Raw genomic sequence first — 20,349 nt, forward strand, 5'->3', positions numbered from 1 at the left:
GGCGTGAGAAGTCATTCCCGAAGAATGAATACATAATGAAAATTCATTCGAACCAGAGCACATCTTTCGCCTTGTGGTATTTTCCTCCTGGTCGCCCAGGCGATCAGGAGAGAAACTGATATCAAGTCGAGATCCACTGTCAACAGAGCTTGATTGAGAAGGCGGAAGGGGAGAGAAAGATGAGTCTCCTCCCGAGTCTTGTGGAGGGGAAGTACCGAAGCCGAAGGGGCGGCAATGAAGAAGTCAAGATATAAAAGAACGTAAAATGGCATCTTATCGAATTGGGATTTTGATACATTTATGATGCAATCCACGTTGTAGCCCCAACACTCATTCCTCAGCCTTTTTCCATTCTCTTATTCTTGACCTCCGTTCTCCCTTCTTCTGGGCTCCAACCGCCGGCAAAGATGCCTCCATCGAACTTCGTTTGGAATTTATACCCAGCCCGTTCCCAAACACCTTTCCTCATCTGATATAAAGTCCAAGGTCATCCATGTCGATATCGACGATCCACCGTCGTCATTCCAATATTTTGGGGGGTGTAGAACCATTTGTGCTACAAACACCTGTAAATGCTTAGGGTATCTCATGAAAAGTGTTTTGCGACCTGTCTGTTGTCTCGTGGAAACCTCCCGTTCCTTGCTCTGGTGAGTCAGGGGATGGGGGGTTTCCACCTCATTGATCTAATGTTTAATGTTTTTCTTCCTCAACGGCTGTTGCTTCCACGTCCTCGTATTGTGGCGGAGCGGGAAGATCACGGTCGTCCACAATGAGCCCGTCCTTTTCTTCTTCGTCGACGACCAGTTCGACAACGCGGATGTTCCGGGTTCCGCGTGGACCGTTGCGGTGGAATCGGATCCAGAGATAAGAGATCAGCTGGCCCACGAGCATGCCAACGGCACTGGCCATGAGACCACCAATGACACCGAGGAGAGCAGGGATGACAAAGAAGCGCAGGGTTTGGTGAACCATGCGTCCGAGACGATGGGCACGGTGATGATGACCGCCCATGTGATGTCCATGGCCGTGACCGTGGTGCATGCCGTGGGCTCCGAATTTCCGGCCACCACAGCCCTTACCCTTTTTCATCCAGCCCTGGGCGGCTCGGGCACGTGCCTTGGCCGCCTCCATGATGGCTTGGAGACGGGCCGCGATAATGGCTCTCAGGCGGCAGAGAGACCATTTGGAGGATGTATCGCAGGTCTCCGCACCGGGAGTGTCTTCAAATGGGATACTACTAATCTTCACGATGGAGGTCTGCTCGGGGGTTTGGAGGAGGTCGATGGCAATGGTGTCGACTTTCACAGGGTGGCCCTGTAAGCCGAGAATGGTGAATCGAATAGGAAGGATATAGGTATCCCGTTCGTCGGCCGATGTCACCGGGAGGAGTCGTTCCCAGGCGAAGTCGAGTCGAACCGGGTCCGTCTGTTGACCATCTTCTTCTCTGATTTGGGGAGCGGAGATGATATATGGGACGGCGGCGTTGGAGGAATCGGAAGGGAGTATCGGAAGACTATTGATGGTCAAGCCCTGCTGAGGGTCGAAATCGAACTCCAGATGCTACGAGGAACTCGTCAGCATGGTGATGGATGACGGTGGACAGGCACGTGCTTACTATTTTGTTCTCGACACCATATTGGGGTTCGGTGGTGTCTTCGGCGCCGAAGAAGGGACATCCAGGACAATCGAGGTCAACAGTGCGCGCCGGACGGGCTAAGAGAGCCCCCAGCTCAGCTTTGGCTTGTTCTGCTGCATTGGAGACCTCCAGGGGGACAAGGAACGCTGAGGCCGGGAGAGCCAAAGCACTGGCGACCAGCGCAGGGGCGATATACATGGCTGCTTTAGAGGGACGGTACAGAGAGAATCAAAAACGAGACGGGAAGATGATAGATGAAAGTACAAGAAAAGGCACGAGAGAGATGAAGAAGTGGAAGGGAGCGTTGTCGGTGGGAACGAGAGGAGTTGTGTGACCTGCAGTACAACACAGAGAGATGGTGCTGATGGAATCCGCGAGGTTCCGGCCGGCGTCTGACTGATAACATTTCTTTTGTCTGTCAAGGAAGACCGTGCTCCGCACGGCTGATCTGGACAGTTATTTTTGTCTGACCGGACTTGACTGACCGGCCCAGACAAATGACAGGTTCTTCGACCGCTGCGTGTCCTGCTACCTAAAATAATATTAGTGCACTGTCCCCCGGCGCCCAGCTTGGATTATGCACACGGCTAACGGATCTAAAACAAATCCCTGATCCGGGAGCTCTTTGTTGAAACCCCGAAGCTCCGAGTGAGGACGGTCTCTCATGTGCTCAATGCCATGTCAACGACCACCACACCCCTAACAAGAGATTTGTTGTCAGGGCTATGGATGCAAGGTCCCCTTCCTCAACTTAATAGCATGATCAGACAGTGAGCCTGCGCCGTGCAACTCGCCGACATTTGGTTCTTGCACCACTCAACCAAACTAAGTCCATTCTGGAGCCTGTCCAGCATTGATTTCACTTCTCGGTCACGTGATAGTCTCTTCAGCATATCCCCCTCTTGTTTCAAATGTGTCTACCCTGTCCAGGTCACGAAGTGGCGCAAACGTCTCCAGTCCACGCCTCATTCGGCTTTCGTCTCTATCTCAGTCTTTTCTGGTGCGATGAAGAGACTCCCTCGACCGGTATCTCGTCTCGAAGGCTGAGATTCAGGCAGCTTTTCCATTTCTACCCTCTTCAACTGGCCTCTCTCGACAGCCTCATCCATACAATTTTGATTTATCTTTTCCATCTGTTAGTCGTATTGTGCCTTCTAAGACGAAGAACGTTCTTGATTAATCCCCTTATCGCTGTTATGATGCTGTCCTTGTCACCTCAGCCAGTCTCCCGCCTGTCCCAGCCACGTCGGATCCATTTTCCGTGGCGGGTAGTGCCGTAGGCGTGATCTCGTTAGGCCTGTCAGTATGCCACGGCCTGATATCCTACCGCGAGGCATACAGAGGCCAAGGCCAATATCTGGATGTCCTTACGCGAAGGGTGGACGGTCTTAGGACATGTCTGGGTCTCCTTCGCGACGCTCTGCCGTCTTGGACGGCTCCGACGCCAGCCCAAGCACGTCAAATCGAGAAGGGTATTCAATCATGTGCAAGGGGGATTTCACATCTGGAAGCAACCCTCTCTCAATGTCAGCCTACCCTGGACCCTCACTTTGTCGAGACAAACTTCGACGCCTCAAATAGAGAGTCATCTTCCCATTCCAGAAGGGCCAGAAGGCCTTCAGCCAAACTTGAAAACCATTCTCACCATCTTGCATCTGTAAGCCTTCATATTTTTGGGTCAATCTTCTCGACCACCCTCGGGTTCTTTATTCCGAACCATCTGGTATAATCCAATTACGCAACGGAACTCCATCTCAGCAGAACTTCCAACGGGCTGCAACAGGCTCTTCCACACTTCACAGTCTGGTCCAACCGATATCCACCGTGCAGGCTGACATGCTCACCCTCAAACGACTTCACGCCTGGATCCGGGCATTCAGACAATCCTCGAGAAGGTTGATGCTTTATCGGAGCAGTTTGCTGACTGGCAAAGCTCCACCAGCCTGTCAAGAAGTATGGCTAGCAACCTGGTAAGGATCGACGAGTACACTCTTCGGCAAAGCGTCGCTAATGGGAGGGAAGAATTCGCAAAGCTACCGTGTCCAGAACCAACTCATCTCAAAACCCAGCCTCTTCGAGCAATTTTGCCAGGAAGTTTCAAATACTGAGTCCGCCATTCAGGCCGTCCAGCCCCAGAGCAGAGGATTCTCCTCGCTTTGTTCTTGTCCGACCTCGAGGACGTCGAAAACAACCCGTTTCTCTTGTGCATGAGCAGAAATTGAGCATTCAGAAAGTTGTTGCCCTGCACATTCCTAATAGAACAAGAAGGAGATTGCAATTCACATTCTCTTACAGCTCTATGCTCATATCTCACAGCATCCGGGTCATGATAGCTTTAAAGAGCGGCGCAGGCGGTCTTTCGATTAGCGGAAATGTTGATTGGGAGCCTATCGTTTCTTCCTCCCCGGCATTCGACACTCTTGATAGTCTGGACGAGATACTCAGGCGCTTTCGAATGCTCTGGCTCTCTGGAATGCCATGGCGATCAATGAATTTGTTCAAATACGACACAAGATCGTGGAACATGTCCGAACTAAGCTAGTAAATCTCTTCACTCAACGGAAAGCACATCCTAGGGAGAGACGTATGGAGGGACAAAGTCTGCCAAATGCATGTCTTAAATCAATACGGTATGGCTGGTGACGTCAATGGGCTCCGCCGACTTAGCTCCCAACACAGCCATCGGGACCAGAACTCTGCAACCAATGGACTACGTATCTCTTTATCTGACAGTAACGCCATTGCCATCCTACGAGATTGCTGATCCCGTTCTGCTGCAGATGAAGAACTCGAGGCGTCATGTACTCTCTTGCTGCAACTCGTTTCCCTAGGTGCAAAGTCAGAGAAAATTTGGGGTAACCTCCTCTTGTAAGCCAATATCTCCCTTTGAAGGACTTCTAATATCAATTCATGACGCGCAGTGCAGTTGTTCTTTCACGTCATGACCTGTGTCAACGAAGACTTGGGATTTTGGCAAGAGATTTATCGCTGATAGGGGCATTTGATGACACACTGGACTCGTCCCTGACCGTGATCCTTCCTACCCTCTTCCAGGTTCCTGAATGGCATCATGGTAAGCGACTGGTGTTTCCCACAATGTGAATTTGCAAGCATACTCACATCCTTCTAGTGTTTGAATTTAGCCCATTGAGCGCTGCGACCCTCCGCCGCGATCCAGGAGAAGTTCTTCAACTTGTTCTAAGCCAACCACGATCATTGCGTGGGTTGAACGAATTGGGTCAATCACTCTTGCGTATCTCTCTGCTCGGTGGCTGCGCCGCCGACTAATCAAAGAGATGGAAACGGGGAATTACCTTTGAGTTATACCGTCAGGGATTTAGGAATTCCACCTGAACCTGCTCTCTTCAATTTTCGACTTTCGATTATTGTCCTGCTCGCCGCTGGATCCCCGCTTTTCCAACCACGCATCGAAAGACATTCGCGCCACCCATTTCACGACCTCACTGACTTTCACTTCTGTCGAAAGGAGAAACACAAGGGATTCATTGGAAAGATTTTGGTCGAGGCTTTGGTTGTTAGACGGAAACGCCTTCAACAACTTGCAGATACCCATCTACCGTCACTTGCATATTGTGTGAAACAAAATGAATTCCACGGCTGTCTGGATGAACAAGCATACAACGTATATGCTGCTCTACAGCAAGCGGGCGTTGTCATTCCTGCTGCTCTAACGATTCCACAATACCAGACCACGATCTACCATGGGTGTTATCTCGACCCAGACATTGCTCAGAAGTTTTACGATGCCGGATTTTTGTGGATACACGCCAGTAATGTGCCATGAGGTACGTTGGATAGGCAACCAGGATACATATTTCAGGCGCCTGCAATGGCTGTGTGACCGCGGTGCTCATCTGTGTCGTCTTCTCCCCCGTTGTGGAGTCGGAAATTGCGAAGATGAAAATGAGCATACGAGGCCACCAGCACTCAAGGCTTTACACTCACTGGCTACTATGCTGAATCGGATATTCGATTTCGGTTTTCCGTGTCGATATAACGAAGATCAATAGAATCAGCTTCCAGGTCACATATTAAGCGGACTTCTTACGACGCTGGCCTTGTCTCACCGTACCGATGGCTGCATGTGTGCTTGTTCTGACAGTGGATGTCTATCTGCTTTGAATTTTCTCGGCCAGAAATCTCCTTGGAACCCTTGTAACGATTCCCGGAATTTTAGACGTGGAGGGGTTTGTGATTGGACTGGCCACAAGTCTCCTGCCCGGTTTCTGTCGACACATTTCCCATCCTTTTTTCCACAACTATTCACACGACTCATACGGTATTAGACATTCAATGCCTTAGGATTGACCCATACATGTTGTCGACACAGTGGTGACCTTGATCACCAACCTCAATGGCAGAAGGCTTGTCCATTCGGGATGAAGAGCGCGAATTCCTATCCCTTCATGAATGTCTAGTTGCAGAGTCCACAGAATTGTACTTAGATTTCTCTGGGTCAGCAGCAGAATTCCTGCCAAAGATCTGGATGCCCAAAATTGACCGGGTTGTGAATCACCAGGCAAGTTTGACCGAAGAGGAGCTTGTGCCAATGCAAAATCTGGGGTTCAAAATTTTGGACAGAGCATATGAAGATGAATCGGAAGAGGAAGACCTCTTCGACTACCAAACCATTGAGATATTTGACGATGTTGAGATGGCAGCAATCCTGAGAAAGGCAGCGCAAATCAACGGACTTGACAAACTACGACGTCTGGTCGAAGATGATCGGAAAGCCTGATCCTCGAACCGAGCGCAGATGGGAAATCTCTCCTACATCTGTACCATGGCGCTCTGGAGACGGTATTGAGAACCTGGCACACTCTGTCGCGGAGGAAATACGGAGGAGGCTGGCATGAATGAATTTCTCAAGCACTCAGGCGATGGCATCGTCCGGTTTGCACATCCGCATTATGGCTCCCCTACGACCCATTTTGACCTTTTATCTATTTAGCATAAATTTCAAATTGGTCAAGATAGGTAAGAACGGCGACAATATGACTATCTCAACGGTTCAATTATCTACCTAGTTTTCTTGCTTTCTTCGCTCGAAGTAATATCTCGTCTTGCTTTCCGACGTGACTCCCATCTCTCCCAGCCAGCATCCTGAATATCTTCTGTAGAGATCAAGTCTCTCATCCTGAGCTTCCGAGACAGCCAAGTCTCCAGCCCCCAATCAACCCATCCAAACCGACGGAGATAGGTGGTAAATAGAAACCATATAACAGCAAAGCAAGCTCCACCCAATGCTCCAGCCCACACTTGCTTGGGCGTGTGGTAGTTGAGGTAGACACGGCTTGCAGCCACGGCTCCCGCGCCCATACATGCGAGAAGAGAGAGTAACAGTCGTTCCGAAAAAGTCGAGGGCGAATAACTTGTTGATGGCGTGGGAGCATGTCGGAAGAGTAAGAAGAGACTAAGCGACACCGAGAAAAAGGCCGCGAATTGCGAGTGCGAGGAGGGCATGCCGTACCCTTTCCCATACATCTCTAAGAAGAGTCAACACGAGCAGGTCTCGTGGATAGATGAGAAGGGAAACCATACGTCGTGGCCGTTCTTCACGAATCAGTCGTTTGAGACCGAAGTTGAGAGCCTCACATGCTATTTGGCCAGCAAACATGAGCAGAATCTCCACTTCACGGGACGCCCAAATCAAGGTCACGTAGATGACGCAAAGACCTTGCGGAACAAGGGCAAGCCATGCCGAGAGAAACGATATAGGGTCATTAGGATTCTTCCCCAGTTCAGTATAAATCCAGCAATCATTGAGGGAGGGGGGGGAAACTCACGTAGTGGACATGTGTTAGCGATAAGGAGGCAAGAGGAGGATCTTCCATATCCAACTGCAATGAAGCCGACGTGTGACTCAACTCAACAGTCTAAACTATGCTCAACGCGATAATATACAATGCAGGGGTGGGGGAAATATGCAGAGAGGACGAGGCTGAGGGGAGGTCGTAAATTCGGAGAGGTTGTATGCGCTGCGGCCTGGCCCTTTTTTTGAAATACTCACTCCTCCGGTTCATAGCACATTTCAACCTCCCAGCATATCTTTTTCCTATCTCATATTTTTGGGTTCCCCCTCTTGGGCATTCTCTTTAAATCCGCAGCTCGCATTCAACGCGAGCGCACTGCCCGTCATACTCAACCTCCACCATGGATGATGACGAGAGGACAATCGAACTGTCGTCTATAGTAGCCATTTACCCTGAACTCGTCATCGACGCACAGAATCCATACACTGCGACTCTGGAGCTCTCGGTGACTCCTATCCAGCCTTTACGTATCCTCTTCAAGAATGCCGCCGACGACACCCTGCCTGAATTACCGACGCCACCGCCCTCCCCCGAACAAGAACATGATAACTCTCCGACCAAACTACAGATGCAACAGCCAACTCAACTTGATGTCCATGAACTGTCACACTTGCCACCTCTTTCCCTCCGAATCACTCTACCCGAGGACTATCCTGCCACCAGACCTCCAGAAGTAGCCCTGTCTGTGATGCCTTTATGGCTTTCACGACCGGCACTGAAGAGATTAAGAGATGACTGTGCGAGACTGTGGGAAGAGTTGGGGAAAGACCAAGTCGTCTACGCGTACATTGACCATCTGCAACAGGCTGCCGAGACGGCTTTTGGACTTGCAGGCGAAACCGTGGTTCAATTATCAAGTGACCTGCAGTTGGCATTACTGGATTTTGACCTCAAGACCAAGCGAGAACGGTTTGAGAAAGAGACGTTTGACTGCGGAATCTGTCTGCAGCCCAAGAAGGGCATCCATTGTCATAGGCTCTTGCTGTGTGGCGACGTATTCTGCGTGGCCTGTTTACAAGATTTCTACAAGTCTTGCATCACCGAAGGCGACGTCGACAACGTCAAATGCCTGTCTCCCTCGTGTGGCCAAGGCGAGGACGTGAAGACGGGTCTGAATGGCCGACCTCGAAAGAGGCGGAAACAAGATCGAACGCTCGATCCCAGCGAATTGTTACAAATCCCCATTGAGCCAGAGCTGGTTCAGCGATACGTTCGTCTGAAGCGGAAGAAGCGACTCGAAGCCGACAAGAATACCATTTACTGCCCCCGCCAATGGTGTCAAGGCGCCGCCAGATCAGAGAAACATTCAAAACCCACGGATCCGATGAATGATGTCGAGGACGAAATCTCCGAATCCGAAGAGGAATCAGAGAACACACCATCGACGAAGAAACCCATCGACCCTGAAACCTTACCCATGTCGGAACGACTCTCCATTTGCGAAGATTGTGGCTTTGCATTCTGCTGCGTCTGCCGCAAAGGTTGGCACGGTGAACTGGCTCGATGCAGCCCACGACGCCAACAAGAGCTCAATGAAGAAGAAGCGGCTTCTTTGGCCTATCTGAAAAAATACTCAACACCATGCCCGACATGCAATGCGCCAGCCCAAAAGACCATGGGCTGTAACCACATGATCTGCTTCAAGTGCCAAACGCATTTCTGCTACCTCTGTTCGGCTTACCTCATGCCTGACAACCCATATTCACATTTCAATGATACGAAGAATGCGTGCTACATGCGCCTTTGGGTTCTTGAGGCAGGAGATGGTGAGGACGTCCCGATCAACGGGTTTCATAATCCAGAACTGGCCGAATGGGACGAAGTGGAAATTGAATCCGACTCGGATGATGACGATCTTCCACCTGAGAACTTCGAGGCCTTCCGAGGCGATCGACCGTTTGCAGACGAGGATTCTTCCGACGATGAAGAACCGGCCCCTGATCAGCGGCGGAACATGCATATTGACATCGTCAATTTCGCCCGTCCGGGAGGTCAGAATCATCAACGAATAGAACTGCCCGAGCGGCCAAGAGATGCTGGTCATCCGCCGCCGCCTGTTCCCGACCCACCCAGAGCAAGACGACGACGAGGCCGAGGCCAACCGGGAAATCGCCAACGGGCAATGAACAACGAACCCACTCGAGCCTTGAGGCCGGCGCCAGCCCCCCATCCCCGGCGCGCAAATGGAGGAGGAGCACAGGTACCCGCCCACGAAGATGTCCAGAATGTCCAACACGACCCACCGCCTCGTCAAGGCGAGCTGCTCATTCTCCCTCTCGCGGCTCCCGGACAAGGTAATCATCCTGCCGCCGCTGCTGGTGGAGGAGCTCCTCCTGGGCCCGTACGTGCCATGGGCTTGGAACGCTTCCTTCAACTCGCTAGACAAGATCAAGAAGATGAGTGGGACAGTGACGAACTTGACGATGAGCTGGATGTAGCCTATATCCCTGAACCCCAACAGAGGGTAAGAAGGGGTCGGTGGCGATGACATGGGTGATGTCATCTGGGCACGCCCCCCCCCGAGGGTGGAATTCACGATGAAATGAATGAGCTCCGTGATAGAAACGGCAAAAACGACGACATGAAAATTTGACTGTATATAAGCCTCAGATTGAACATAAAATGGCGAGGATATCACAATGTCTCATACAGTGAGCTGGAGATGGAAGGGATTAGTAAATCGCAGCACGGCAGTAGACTGGGCCCTTTTCGAAAGAACAGAGCAGAACAGAGCAGTTGTCTGAAGGGCGATGAGTTGCACATCGCACATCGCCAACATTCAACCTCTTTTTACTAGCTCTGTACATGGCCCTCCGCTGCCTTGTCTAAGGTAGACCCTAGTGTACTGTATGCGGCCTTGTCTGGCCTGGCCCTTCGGAGACGGTACAGCCTTTTTTTATTGGAGATATATTCGAGTCTAGTGTCATCCAGTGAGTAGAGAGAGATCAGCGATGAGCTTGGAGGAAAGCCAGATACGAAACATGTTCTGACAGACCCTACCCGTCTATGATACATGACTGAAACCTACACGTCAGCGCTTCAGAATCCCATCAGTCTGGGACGTAGCGCCGCGGAATAATTCCTGTATCACTTTGCCACGCAGAAGCGTCTGCTCGACGATTCCCTGGATATGACGAGGTTCGACGCGTCCGTACCAGACGCCTTTGCCAGCGAGGGGATGCGGCACGGGAGGAGACACCGACGAATAAGTCGAGGCCGGTCGAGTAAAGTCCGGAGGGATGTAAAGGATCACATTTCCGGCCCACTTATGTCCACCGATATGGGAGATCATGCCGATATTGATGTTGAGGGCTCCCTCCCCGTTTGTCGAGGATGAGAGTGACGTCGATCGCAGCTCAGATCTAGGTTCTTCCGCGTCGTGGCCAGACAACAATTCGTTCGCAAATATGTGCGTCTGAGGCTGTAGTCTCGGGTAATGCTCCTCAATGTATTGCGTAAATTCCTTGTGGAGGAGCGGGCCTAGAATTCCACATCTGCTGTCGCGTTGGCCATGACTGCAAATAAGAATGGTTGGCGCGCATACATCAGCTCTCGAGATGAATTTTCCAGCTGCGGGATCTCGTGTCTTTGCTCTTTTTTCAGACTCGGGTAAGTCATTGTACATGGAATTCAAGTTTTCTGGATTGGGTAGAAGTGCATAGCGGATGAATTTCTTCAAGCTGTCAGATGCTGCATCGACCTTGAGTTTCCTGAAATGCTGGAACGATGGAAAGAGAACGGCGTCGACTTCGGGCTGCGCCGGTACATTGACGTCTGGTTGCCGGGTGTCCCGTGGTGTGAATGATGACAGACTAATTAAGATATTGTTGAACGGCTAGAATATCAGGGCTTGTGTAAGTCAGCGGTCCTGTCACGATGATAGAGCTGAAGGCATTTATTTTTCCTCCGGTGAAGGGGAACATACATCGTGAAATTCGCCGTGCCGTCCCAACAGCGCCTTGATATCGGCTGTGAATTTTCCCCATCCTGCCGTATCCTTTTCATCCTCAATCCGACTGGTCCAATCGGAACGCCCCGTGGAGATGATGAGGTGCTTCGCATGGGCCGACATGGTCCCATTGAGGGTACGGGTATGATCGATGTCGAGGCCCGAGGGCATAGGAGAACACACACATGTTGGTTCTGGGCAGGTTGGGATCACAGGAAACGGAGGAGACACGATTCTTGGGGAGACTACCGTGCGGACCGATGGTCGTATGGTAGATGCAGTGGATTGGGCTAGACATGTCAACGAGGGCCTCAATTGAGGCATGAGAGCCGGCCGCGACCGTGAATGGACAGAACAACCAGGGAGGAAACGCGAAGGAGGTTGGGAGAGGAAGAAGGAAGAATTGGAATCGACATCGGATGAGAATGCACTTGCATGCGGAATTATAGCGGACTTAAGCCGAGTCGCGAAGCTTCGGCCGAGCTCTTCGCGAGTTACTCACTGCATCTCAGTGTTGATTGGTATTGTGGCGCTACAGATCTATCAGTGACCTTTGGTCCCTCCAAATTCGGCCAGCGCAGCGGAAGACGTCGTCAGCGGCCATAGCCCCGTATAAAAGGCACATGCACCGGCAATCAATAGGACGTAATAAACCACTGTCCATTTGAGACCCAATTTCTCTCCCCTTCCATGTGGGTGATGGGATTCCGTGTCATCTTTGCCTCGAATAGCCACTGGTGGGAGAAGATACGACTCCCCACATTTCACGCGACCCCAGAATCGAGGGAGACCAACCCAATTGCAGAAAGTGTGGATGATAATGCAGGTGTAGAGAGACCCCGTTCGAAGGTATACAAAGTCCACATACCAGCCGAAAAGCGTCGTGTATCCGAATTGAAAGGTCACACGGAAAAGAGCGGGTATCAGTGGGGTGTGAGGATGGGTCAATGTGAATTCGTAGAAATGATGAACATGCGCAATGCCAAAATACAACGGGGTGAGAAAAATGATCTTGGTCGCCGATACTTTGGCCAGAAGATGAAGAGATACCAGGACGGATCGAAAGACGACTTCTTCGGCAATAGGACTTGCCACGTAGTTTCGATAGCCTTGCCAACTGCTGAGCGATTCGATGACTTTTCGGCCACGACGAAAGTCATCGACCACGCCTTCGATGAAGATCCGTTCGAACAAAGGTCCGATGTAGAGAAGAAAGGTCAACGCGCAACACCGGACCACATCGCCGAACTGAATAGGCCACCAGCCAAGGAGGTGGAGTGAGTCCGTCACGGTCAGTTTCGCGGTCACCACAAGTAAATAGAGCGTTGCGGACGACGCCACGATGCAGGCCAAAGCTACGGTGTGTATCCGTGCTCGAATGACGGAGGGCGCATCTCGATTCAAGGTCGGTGATGGCCGAGTTGATTTGGACAGGTAAAAGGGAACCACATAGATCAAAGTGAAGCCGACCTGGTTACATCCTCGTCAGGGGTCAGCCATTCCCCCCAAAGTTCGCCGATGGGCCGGATGGCCAAAAAGAGACACTTGAAACGCCGTGGATTGGATGTGTGCTGGTTCGGCTTACCGACAGGATGGCCGCTGTGGTGGCGGAGATGATGGGCTTGTCCTCGTCTGTGGTCATCCCGGGTCAGTAATTAGGTTATCGATAATGAAATGAATTCATCAAGAAAAACCGAAGAAGCAGAAACAGAAAGGGGAGAGCGCGCCTCCGCTATGGAGATGCGACCATGGTGGTGGTGAGGTCTGTGGGAATACTAGTTTCAGGTGGCATGCGTCGGGCAAATTGTCAGCCAATGAATGATGCAACGCACCTGGATGGCCAAAATAAGAAGATTTCAGCTTGAAGAAGAAATCAATGGGAGCCATTGATACGGTTTGCCAGGTGGCAAGCGGGCGGGAGGTAAAGTCGCAGAGTTGAAGGTGTTGGTGATGAGGTTGAAGCTGGAGGTTGATCTTGGACCGGGAGGGGGGGAATAAAAAGGGGGGACGACAACGAAGACACCCGCGGCACAGGGCAGCACAAAAAGACCAGATAAGGTCAACGATGCTGTATCGTTTTCTCTTTTGCTTCCTTCTTCTGATGTCCTGTCACCCTCATCTCTCTTTGCTGTCGATCGTGTCACCGACTATTGAGATCTCCCGCCACACAGACCATCGTCGCCCCCCTGTTGACGCGTTAATTTCGTGACACCTCAACGATCCAATCGGGGGATTCCTGGTGAAATTTTCCTACGAATAGTCCTTCAGACCCAGCAGAGAATTTATTAGTCAGGCTGGTACCGCACTGACATCGGCCACGCGATCCAAGACGCAAACGCGACTCCTTGACACATGGGCAATAATAGACTGCGCCGCTTCGCCAATTGAACCTTGCGCAATACCTGCGGCTAGCATCCAATATCCATCGGGAAGAAGAACAGGGGAATCTTGCTCCCCTGATCCCCAATCGTGAAGAGAATACCCAACGGAGAAGGGACGGTGGACGAGTTCTGCGTTTCTGTTCAGCGACTATTCGACAACTTGGGAGAGAGACATTAAACACCAATCTCCAAGCTCACCAAGTCATATGCACGTCTCCCGTCCATCAACGGTCCGTCAGACAATTTAACTCGCCCTGCAGCATGCATATGCACCTCGGCCCCATCGTCATCCACAGTCTCGCCGGCAAAACATTGGGACATACATCTTAATATCTTTCGACCATTAGAGTGGTGTTGACTCGGCACAGCTCACCTTCAGTCGTTCGTTACTGTACCAACATCCCTCTCGCGGAACGCACACACGATAACCACCCGACCCAATTCCGTCATCACCCCCTTCCCAACGATTCCGGGTTGAATCACCAAGTGTCGACCATGAAATAATTATGTCCTCGTCGCCTTCGTCGGTGAAGCGGAAATCGCCCCGAAGGACTCCTCTGCAAGAACGAACGCCATCACAAGCGAATGAAATCTCGTCGCGGTTGGGCCCAGATGGCCGGACAGATCAAGAGAATTTGAGCATATACAACACCACCCCTTTCCCCACTAAGCCGGCACATATCCTCCTTCCCAGCACCCTTCGCCAACAAAGGAGTGGTCCCAGCCCCAGCGCGGATGCATTGGGTTTCTCCTTCGAGAGTGAAGCCGGGAGAAGCCATGAGACTCCCAGGCTTGCGCGGGGAGGCGCCCAGCCGACGGTCAAGCTCAAGCGGTCGGTCAAAGCATTGAGAGATCTCTATGAAGCGCAGGCCGAAGAAGCTTCTCGTCCGTCAACAGCCACGTCGCCTCCTCTTCGCCCGAGTACCGCGAGCTCCTCGAGATTGAGAAGTATCAGCTCGAATGAGAGTTTGTCGGGAGCCTACACTTGGGAGTCACTCGGGAAGATCTCGTCGGATGATTTGGCATTATTGCCCACCCTTCCTCATGGAGGACGAGCCGTCAAGAGGCTTTCCTCGCGGTCCTCGTTCACGTCAATAGCCGAGAAATTTGCTGCGACGTCGAGTCCCAATTATCGAGTGCTCGGGGTGACATCCAGCCCCAGGCCATCCACCGTCAAAGATTGGACCAGTTCCGCACTTGAACCGTTTGAAGAGGATCCTCCTAGCACCCTCTCGGCTCTGGAGAGCTCGTCAAGCCCGAATGTGGTACGATTAGCCCATACCTCCAGTACAGAACAGTTCCCGAGCACGGATCAGTCATCCAGCCCCAATGTCATCAAGCTGGGAACATCTTCTCCGACGACTGCTCGACCCGGACCGTCGAATTATTCTACACATTCGCGATCTTCGTCCAGCTCATCAACGAAAAGGAAAAGGTCCGGTACCGGAGGAAATCGTTCATTTGCAGAGAGAGTCGGAGCGAGAAACCCATTGGCATCAAGTCCGCCGGTTGATCGATATGGTCCATCCTCTGCCGCGGCCAGCGTGATTTCCCTTCAGGATCGGGACATGCCCTCCTCTGCACCTCAGAGCAGTCATGCCACGGGTCGATCCATTGATGATTCAAGTCCCGTGGTGCGCATGTTGGGAAGAGACGAGCCGAGCTCTGACGGCAGTTCACTGGCCGAAACTCACGCCAGCCTTCAAGCGGCGTTAAGCTCCAGTCCCCCTCGAATACAATATCCCGTCGTTCGCGCGCCTCCGATAAGCCAACACGCTGGACTGGTGGTGCCCAAACGAAATTCGAGGTCCATGTCCACAGACGATGCCGGAACCAGATTTACGTCCAGATTATCCGCCGTCCCCTCGGAAGGCTCATGGGCTCAGACCAGAGAGACGAGTGAATCATTTACCGCCCCCGACGATCTCGACGAGTATTGGACTTCAGACGATCTCGCCCCGGCTTCCACCTTTATCATCAACGAATCCGCGAACCAGTCACAAATTCGAGTCGTCCCAGATTCTGACTCGGGACCGCCGGAGGTGGATTCTCATGAAGCCACGGATGAAGTGTCCGCTCTTCCTCTCAGCGAATACGTATATCGATCACCGCCTCTTCGACACTCCCACAGTGGCAGCTACATTGGATCTGCCAATACATCGCAATCGCGACTTAATTCCATGAAATCATTTACGCAGTCACGACATAACAGTTTTCTTTCGACTTCCCTTCGCCCCTCGTCATCTAGCAGTACGATCAGTAATGTCATTCCCGTTCCATCGTGGGCGCGGCGGTATTATTCGGGCTTCTACCGAGATTCTTTTCAGTATCTTTATGCCAGCGTGTCGCATGTCAATTTGCATAATCTCGCCAGTCCATCTCCAGCTCCGGCCCCGGCAGCGCCCGTACCGTTCCCGGCACCCTCTCGACCGGAGACGTCCAAGTCTCCGAACAGCCCTAGCCTCCGCAACATTCATCATGTCATGACCACGAGTGTCGAGAGTCTTGTTCGTCCCGAGACTCGCTCCCGGCTTGAGGCACGAAAGTCTCATACTCTCCCAGGTGTAGGGCCACTGGTATCCCACCCAATCCGAGAACCAGCCACGGCAGCTCTGTCGAATTCACGCCGCCAGTCCTATCCTCTTCAGTCCACGCCCACCCACAATCGTTCCGTTTCTGCTCCTCTACATCCCGCCGATCCACGTGCGCATTGGGCGGGAATACTTGAGATTCACGAACAGCCACTGGAAGACGGTAGGGGATCAAGCTATACGATCCATCACCACCACGTCCGAGCATCTAGTCAGGGGTACAGCATTAGCCAAGGACACTCGTCGAATCAATCTGTGATCTATATGCCTGGTGGCCCACAAACATCTCGCCGCTTCTCGTGGTCGCCTCATCTTCATCACGACCATCGTCTCAACACGGGGTCGTCTGTGTCCCGGGGTTTTGGGTTCCCATTCAATACCAAATCCCGTTGGTCTGCTGCCAGTATGGTCTATGAACCGAGAAGGCTTTTCTCAGGCATCGATTTGCGTACGGTCCAGGTCGTCTGCTTCATTGCCGGGTTCCTGCTGCCTTTCACGTGGTTTGTTGCCGCATTCCTCCCCCTACCGAAACGTCCAACCTCATTCAACGATTTGGAGAAACAAGCCCATTCCATGACTCGTGCTGGTTCGACGAGACGACAATCACACCCACATTCCCAGGCCGACCAAGGTCTCTCGGAACGGGAGATAACGGATATCATATCCCAACTGCGGCTGGAACGTCATCTCGCTGGCGCGGCGGAACTCAAATGGCAGAATGCCCGATGGTGGCGTGCTTTGAATCGCTGGATGTGTGCTGTCGGCGTGGTTGTCTGTGTCCTGGTGATTGTTCTCGCGGTTTTGGGAACCAAGAGGGATTGGTAACCAGTCGACGCAAGAGACGGGCAGAAATGGAACGATGCTCTACCTGGGTCTATATTTACACTCATCGTGTCTCTCTTTTCCATCTTTCGGCCTGTGCTTGGTGAGGAGAGAGATGGAGTTGATTTATCGGACTACCTTCACGAACGGTTTTGTCGCTTTCATGGTTACTATATGATGTACATATATTTTTATCCCCTACCCAATACCCATTGAGCATTGCATTATCATAGCAGAGCAAGGCGCCAATATTGCATACATATTCGTTCGTCTCCATATCATCAAATTTTATCCCTCAACCAAATCTTTCTCCGATGTTCCTGTCTGGCCTGACCAAATAAGGCTGCACATGGCTTAGCAATTCTTGATTCTCGAGGCGGCACTGACCCCGGAGCTCAACCCTCCAAAGCTTTCCGTACGTGATACTGTACCATTCTAGGGGCAAGTTACCTTAATGCTCTTCACAATCGAGCGAATCACCATTCACAGCCCACGGCCTCGTCGGTTTCCCTGACCCCACTCAGTCATCCAGCTATTTTTCACCTGGGAAAAATGGAGAGATGAAATGGAATGAAATGGACGTGTGTTGACAAGCTGGCAGTGGCTAGCGGAGAAGCAAACAACTTGACAAGGAAAACTCCGAGCCGGTGTCCAACACCGACACGAACAATACCCAAAATTGAATTTTTCCAGGGATGGATGGACACTCCGACAGAAGGGGTGTAGCATATTCAATGTATCACGAGAATCACATCAGCTCAAGTCTGAGTCGAACAAATATACGAAGCAAAAACAAGCAGGATGAAGACAGGAAGAAACCAAAAAGCCCACCGTCATACGTGCGTCGTGTCACGTCACGGCAAAGCAACCTTGGAAAGCAGAGACATGTCTCGTGGGCAAGGTATGATACCCTGAACCAAGACCCGACAAGACTGGGCGAAGACAAGAAAAGGGCGCAGACGTGTCAGGTCGGCAACGTGGGCGAGAGTTTGTTTGATTTATGTGGTGTCCACATTTCACGTCGTGATCTTCGCCAATGCTCTGAATAACATGCATCCATGCAATGTCGACTTGATTGCTTGAAAGCTTTTCCATCCTGGTGGTAATACATCATTTGGGTCTATTTTTTGGTTCTGTTCTTCATTTCGATATGTTGCCCCCCAGTCAACATGTCAACGCATGATGCCCGAGAGACGTAAAGATTAAAAGTATCCGTCACCATACCCGGTCGGGGGGAGGAAGAAGAAGAAGTGGATGCTCAGACCGGAAGTTTGAAGCTCTTGCCCCTGAGAACCCTAGACAACCTTTGTCAGTGTCTCATTCGGACCCAACATGGCCCTCCTTTCCAAGAGAAGACACTTACTTGGTATAATACACCCAAAAAAAATCCGAGTACAGAATGGTCTGGACGATTCCGGCGATCACAGGGATGGGATCAAAGTGTCCTTCGGCAAACCATCTGTAAATCCAGTTGGGGATGTACAGGGCTCGGTACATGCCCAGCGCGAACAGATAGTGTGTTGTGATGGTCTCGGCCTCGCCTGTTCTTTGAAGCATGAATAATTGCGGCAATATGGCGACGCTTTCGAGCCAGATGGAGAATGCCCACAGCATTTCGGAGATGGTCCATTTGTAAGGAAATAGGATGGCGAGTACGGCGGAGCCGCCGGTCAGGTAGGAGACTCGGAACGTGTCGAGGTTCGGGTCGTGCGTGGGTTTGTAGTCATTCAGCATCACGTAGAGGGTGTAGGCGGAGGAGGACAGGAAGATGATCTTAAAGATGGTGTTCCATGCGCTGTCGGTGAAAGACCAGAATAGATCTGTGGAGCCAGCAAGTCAGTGGTGTGTTCGTGGAGCGAGAAAGGCGTCGAAGAGACGGACCCAGGTAGCGCGTCACATAGACGAAGAAGTATAGAGCTTGTGACTTGAATGATATGCCGGAGCAGGACTGTTCCCATGGAATCTGAGTCAGCGGGCTGCGTCTGGTGTCGCGTGGAGTGAACAAGGACTTCGTACATTGGAGACTCGCATTTTATGCAGAAGGATGAATATGGAGAGGAGATGGGACAGGTCCGCTAAGGCCGGAGAAGAACCGTCAGCGTCGTTTTTGTCTGCGCCATGCGCAGTCAGAGGCAACAATCATACCGAGTAACCTGAAGATATTCATGTTGGGCAGGGAACTGGCCGGCCAGCCCGGTTGCGTTGACGATGGCACTCAACAGGATAACGAGGCTCGGAAGACACTCTTGACGCGTGGAGAGGGTCGCGGAGATGGGAAGAAGTGAATTCGAATAATAAACCGGGCTTAATTAGTTGAACAAGGGAGAGAGTATCGACGCGAAGTGGTTGTCTCGAGATGATGTGAAATTGCCAGGCTGTTCAACAAAGTCAACTTTTGGGGAGTTTTGATGGAGAGGCCGCACGGGAACAGACACGTGATATGCTTCGTCACCCGAATCCGCTGCCAAGTGCAGACTCCAAAGTCAACGTCCACTTCCTCCTTCTTCTTCTACCCATTCCATCTACTCATTCAAGTTGTTTCGTGTCAGATACGTTGGCATGGCCCATGTTTGATTTCTATCTCAAGCGTCCGATGGTACCAGTCGGATTTCTGCTCGAATCAATGTTCCCCACATCCTTCTCTCCCTGAATGCTGAGAATAGAATACCTCTACTTTTGGGGTATTTGGCCATATTCTCAGCCTAAATTCCCGGAACCCTAAAGAGCAACCCAAGCCTGGTGCCTGTGCTCCTTTTGAGGCTTCTTTCGTATACATCTGTGTGCCATGTCTTATCCCCCGAGAAGCCGATCATTCGTTGTCAGGAAACAAAATACCTAATCTTGCGACCCGCCATGCCATTGAGTGGATTTTAGTTGGCGATCGTTCGTGAATTTCCATGTTGATGAATGTGGTGTCCCAAAATGGATCAAAATAACCTCCCCAGCCTTAGAAAATGGCACCAGAAATGCCGTGCATCCTAGAGAGAAAGGATGGCTCGATGAATCTCGTTGCGGGAGCATCATTGTCATTGGTGAATGTGACGGTCAAATCCTCATTCTCTCCCTTCAATATATTGGAACTCCCTGTGCCTTGGAAGGAGAAAAAAAAAAAAAAAAGGGGGGGGGAAATGCTGAC

At 51.5% G+C, this 20,349-nt stretch overlaps 9 protein-coding genes across 9 annotated transcripts; 4 read left to right on the plus strand and 5 right to left on the minus strand.

Annotated features, from left to right (window-relative positions):
* Positions 1-690: 690 nt before the first annotated feature.
* On the minus strand, positions 691-1,834 carry Z518_00340 (uncharacterized protein; the record flags this gene model as incomplete). Its single annotated transcript, XM_013420943.1, has 2 exons — positions 691-1,560; positions 1,616-1,834. 2 exons carry the CDS (start codon positions 1,832-1,834, stop codon positions 691-693), a joined length of 1,089 nt encoding a protein of 362 aa, XP_013276397.1.
* Positions 1,835-4,244: 2,410 nt separating this feature from the next.
* On the plus strand, positions 4,245-4,924 carry Z518_00341 (uncharacterized protein; the record flags this gene model as incomplete). Its single annotated transcript, XM_013420944.1, has 4 exons — positions 4,245-4,368; positions 4,417-4,504; positions 4,558-4,709; positions 4,767-4,924. 4 exons carry the CDS (start codon positions 4,245-4,247, stop codon positions 4,922-4,924), a joined length of 522 nt encoding a protein of 173 aa, XP_013276398.1.
* A 1,087-nt stretch (positions 4,925-6,011) lies between these two features.
* On the plus strand, positions 6,012-6,395 carry Z518_00342 (uncharacterized protein; the record flags this gene model as incomplete). Its single annotated transcript, XM_013420945.1, has 1 exon — positions 6,012-6,395. The coding sequence occupies one exon, from the start codon at positions 6,012-6,014 to the stop codon at positions 6,393-6,395; it is 384 nt and encodes a 127-aa protein (XP_013276399.1).
* Positions 6,396-6,676: 281 nt separating this feature from the next.
* Z518_00343 (uncharacterized protein) lies at positions 6,677-7,491 on the minus strand (the record flags this gene model as incomplete). Its single annotated transcript, XM_013420946.1, has 3 exons — positions 6,677-7,143; positions 7,199-7,388; positions 7,444-7,491. The coding sequence occupies 3 exons, from the start codon at positions 7,489-7,491 to the stop codon at positions 6,677-6,679; spliced, it is 705 nt and encodes a 234-aa protein (XP_013276400.1).
* Positions 7,492-7,810: 319 nt separating this feature from the next.
* Positions 7,811-9,958, plus strand: Z518_00344 (uncharacterized protein; the record flags this gene model as incomplete). Its single annotated transcript, XM_013420947.1, has 1 exon — positions 7,811-9,958. One exon carries the CDS (start codon positions 7,811-7,813, stop codon positions 9,956-9,958), a length of 2,148 nt encoding a protein of 715 aa, XP_013276401.1.
* A 543-nt stretch (positions 9,959-10,501) lies between these two features.
* On the minus strand, positions 10,502-11,590 carry Z518_00345 (uncharacterized protein; the record flags this gene model as incomplete). The annotated part of the gene is made up of 2 exons (XM_013420948.1): positions 10,502-11,305; positions 11,396-11,590. 2 exons carry the CDS (start codon positions 11,588-11,590, stop codon positions 10,502-10,504), a joined length of 999 nt encoding a protein of 332 aa, XP_013276402.1.
* A 372-nt stretch (positions 11,591-11,962) lies between these two features.
* Z518_00346 (uncharacterized protein) lies at positions 11,963-13,061 on the minus strand (the record flags this gene model as incomplete). The annotated part of the gene is made up of 2 exons (XM_013420949.1): positions 11,963-12,889; positions 13,005-13,061. 2 exons carry the CDS (start codon positions 13,059-13,061, stop codon positions 11,963-11,965), a joined length of 984 nt encoding a protein of 327 aa, XP_013276403.1.
* Positions 13,062-14,306: 1,245 nt separating this feature from the next.
* Positions 14,307-17,216, plus strand: Z518_00347 (uncharacterized protein; the record flags this gene model as incomplete). Its single annotated transcript, XM_013420950.1, has 1 exon — positions 14,307-17,216. One exon carries the CDS (start codon positions 14,307-14,309, stop codon positions 17,214-17,216), a length of 2,910 nt encoding a protein of 969 aa, XP_013276404.1.
* A 1,356-nt stretch (positions 17,217-18,572) lies between these two features.
* Positions 18,573-19,380, minus strand: Z518_00348 (uncharacterized protein; the record flags this gene model as incomplete). The annotated part of the gene is made up of 4 exons (XM_013420951.1): positions 18,573-19,033; positions 19,095-19,161; positions 19,230-19,288; positions 19,359-19,380. 4 exons carry the CDS (start codon positions 19,378-19,380, stop codon positions 18,573-18,575), a joined length of 609 nt encoding a protein of 202 aa, XP_013276405.1.
* Between the last annotated feature and the right edge of the window lie 969 nt (positions 19,381-20,349).

This window comes from Rhinocladiella mackenziei, assembly GCF_000835555.1.
Source record: "Rhinocladiella mackenziei CBS 650.93 unplaced genomic scaffold supercont1.1, whole genome shotgun sequence".
Lineage (NCBI taxonomy): Eukaryota > Fungi > Ascomycota > Eurotiomycetes > Chaetothyriales > Herpotrichiellaceae > Rhinocladiella > Rhinocladiella mackenziei.